This window comes from Frankliniella occidentalis, unplaced genomic scaffold (assembly GCF_000697945.3).
Source record: "Frankliniella occidentalis isolate FOCC.00 unplaced genomic scaffold, Focc_3.1 Scaffold31, whole genome shotgun sequence".
In the NCBI taxonomy this organism is placed as follows: Eukaryota; Metazoa; Arthropoda; class Insecta; order Thysanoptera; family Thripidae; genus Frankliniella; species Frankliniella occidentalis.
In genome coordinates this window covers 1,096,320-1,099,067 of record NW_026267161.1, presented here as the reverse complement: position 1 = coordinate 1,099,067, position 2,748 = coordinate 1,096,320, and the positions used below count along the sequence as shown (strand labels likewise).

Here is a 2,748-nt window from a genome sequence, read left to right as displayed (position 1 = left end):
GGGGGGGGGGACTCAAGGCCGCCGCGCCATGGACCGGGCTCCGAGCAGGCGACCCCATGGCGGCCAGCGCGCGCCGGCCCGAGCGGGACAGCCGCCCTGTACGCCACCCTCGCGCATACCACTCCTGCCACCAACGCACGCACCTACTAAAGAAAATAGACCAAAAGAGGAAGAAGGGAAACCAAAAAGCAAACAAACAGCGCGCGTTTTATTGGAGGCCGCGCCGGCACTGTGTGTCGAGTCAAGTCGCCGCCGCGCTGGACTGCGAGGCCGAGCAGCCCGCCCAAGAGTATCCGGTATCACGTCCGAAACATTTCACCTGGCCCTGAGAGGGATGGATGTGGGCGGCGGCAGGGGCCCGCCCGGGAGGGTGAGGGGAGGGAGAGGAGTGGGTTCAACACCGCGCCCAGCCGCGCCCGGCAGCCCCCCGCGCCCCCTCCACGACCCGGCACCCGCCTACCACCGTCCCATCCGGGGACAGCCTTGGGGACAGATGACACGTCACCGATGACATCTGATCTCGGGGTGGTGCGGGAGGTGAGGAAGGACGGGGTCCCGGGCTCCTCCCGTCCCGGGGGCCGGTGCCGGTGGTGGCGGGCGGCGGGGGCAGGCTGCCTGCCTGGCGGGCTGGCGGGCTGGCGGGCTGGTTCGCCTATATCCGGGCGGGCGAGATATCGATACGCGTCTCCCGCGCGCGCAACGACCTCCCCGCCTTCCCCTCCCCGTCGTGCTCCGCCAATTATGCAAATTCGATTCAGAGCGCCGGGGCCCCGTGGCTAAGTCAACCTTTCGCGAAACGACGGGCGCCGGCGCGCCGCTGCCGCTGCCGCCGTCGTCTCCAGCGGACCACCTGGACCACCTGGACCAACTGCGGCCCGGCGCAGGCGAGGCTGCGAGCAGCTCATGGACCAGAGAGAGGAAAGCGAGAGAGGCGAGAGAGGCGAACCTCTGGAACCCCTGCAGCCCTCCGGGTATTCTGTCCCGCAGCGCTCGCGCGCGACCGGGTTGCCTACCCACACGGCGCCTCGGGGGACGCACGGCCGGCCGGCCGGCAGACAAGTACACGAAGAGCTCGGCGGCGCAAACGAGCTTTTACAGCGCGCCTAACTGCTGTTATTAATTTGTAAATGCGACGCTAGCTTGATGCAGCACGCACGGCCGACGCCGCGACATACGGTCACTCAAACTCGGACACGAACACGAAAGCCGGGCGCGTGTCGCACCGCCGCCGGGGCTGCGCGAGTATGAGGCACCGAGTTGTGCCCCACGCCCCCGGGGGATGAACGAGCGAGTAAGAGAGAAAGCGAGCAAGCGAGAGGGCGAGAGAGCGAGCGGGCAAGCTAGAGAGCGAACGAGCATGCGAGCAAGCTAGAGAGCGAACGAGCATGCGAGAGAGCGAGGGAGAGGGGGGGGGGCGGGGTGGCAGGCGCAGGCTTGCCGCGTCGCCCGCCGACCTTTAATCGAGACCGACGTGGGAGACGAAACAGTGAGAGGGAAAGAGACAACAACACTGCCCAGACCAGACCACGGGTTGTGCCGAGCAGCAGCGTGGTTTTGGGACAGCCGGCCTCGCTCGCTCTCCCCCACTGATCAACGGTCTCCGTTGCTTCTCCCACAAGTCCGCAACGGTATCCCTCCACTTGCTCGTCGATGGGTTCCAAGTCGATTCATAGAGGGCTTCTAAATTTACAATTTTAAAATGTAATTTTACGACACGCTTGATTTAAAAATTTTCCCGTAAAACCTTATATTTTTCACAGTGCTCCCTCTCTCCTGCCCTTTAGCGGCACCGCAATAATTTGGACGTATTTTCTCATTCACCGCATCTCCCTGTCTCGCCAAACGCGGGCGCACATTGCAAGTTGTTTGGGGGGCTCGTGGACTCACCTAGCGGGAGGTTGACGTCGGCCTCGGCGGCGACGATGAGGCCGTGGCGGTGGAGTCCCTGTCCGGCGAGCAGCAGCAGCGCCAGCTGCAGCAGCAGCAGCAGCGGCAGCGGCCGGGGCGGCGCCCGGGGCCGCGGGCCGGCGGCAGCAGCGTGCCGGGGCATGGTCCGCAGGCGGTCAGCTGACTGACATCCGACAACACAAACAAACACTTGTCTTCTTCTCTCACTCGGTTATTTATCTTTGTATTCTTCGCGCGCTGCTTGCGGCCACTGACACAACAAGCACGCACGCACACGCAAACACGCACGCACTGGATCACCAGGACGGGTCGCTGGTCGGCGCGGGCCTCGCGGGTGCCGTGCGGCCGGCGCTCCGAGCGCACCGCGGCGGGCCGTCCTGTTGCTGGCGGGGCATGCAGAGCCGCGGGGTTAATCCTGGCGGGGTCGCACCGCACGGCCACTTCAGTGCGCGGCCGCTTGTGATGCCGGCACAATCTCACAGCACAACGAGGAGGACGAGCAGGCGGAGCACAACCAGTCGCCGAGGTGCACGAGCACAGTCGCGGGGCGGCCGGGGTCGGCCGGCGGCGGGGCGTGGCAGCACGGGCGGCACTCGCTTTACGTTCTGACACTCGGTGGGGGCGGGCCGGGCGGCGCGGGGGTCCTGCGCGCGGCAGCTCAGCGTCCTCGCGCCCGGGAGGCTGGAGTCCAACTGAGCGCCGCGACGCCGCCGCCGCCCCTCTGCGCGCCGCCCCCGCGCCCCGCCACGCCCAGCGCCCTCTTTCTCTCTCTCTCTCTCTCTCTCTCCACCCCAACGCATCGGAGAGAGAGAGGGAGAGGGAGGGAGGGAGAGCAGGGAG

At 66.6% G+C, this 2,748-nt stretch overlaps 1 protein-coding gene across 1 annotated transcript in view; it reads right to left on the bottom strand.

Annotated features, from left to right (window-relative positions):
* LOC113212769 (glutamate receptor 1-like) overlaps positions 1 to 2,585 on the bottom strand; it is a 355,157-nt gene extending 352,572 nt beyond the window's left edge. The window contains exon 1 of the mRNA XM_052265819.1: positions 1,888 to 2,585. Coding sequence (XP_052121779.1) covers positions 1,888 to 2,050 — 163 coding nt within the window. The 5' untranslated portion in view covers positions 2,051 to 2,585. The remainder of the gene's footprint in view (positions 1 to 1,887) is intronic.
* Between the last annotated feature and the right edge of the window lie 163 nt (positions 2,586 to 2,748).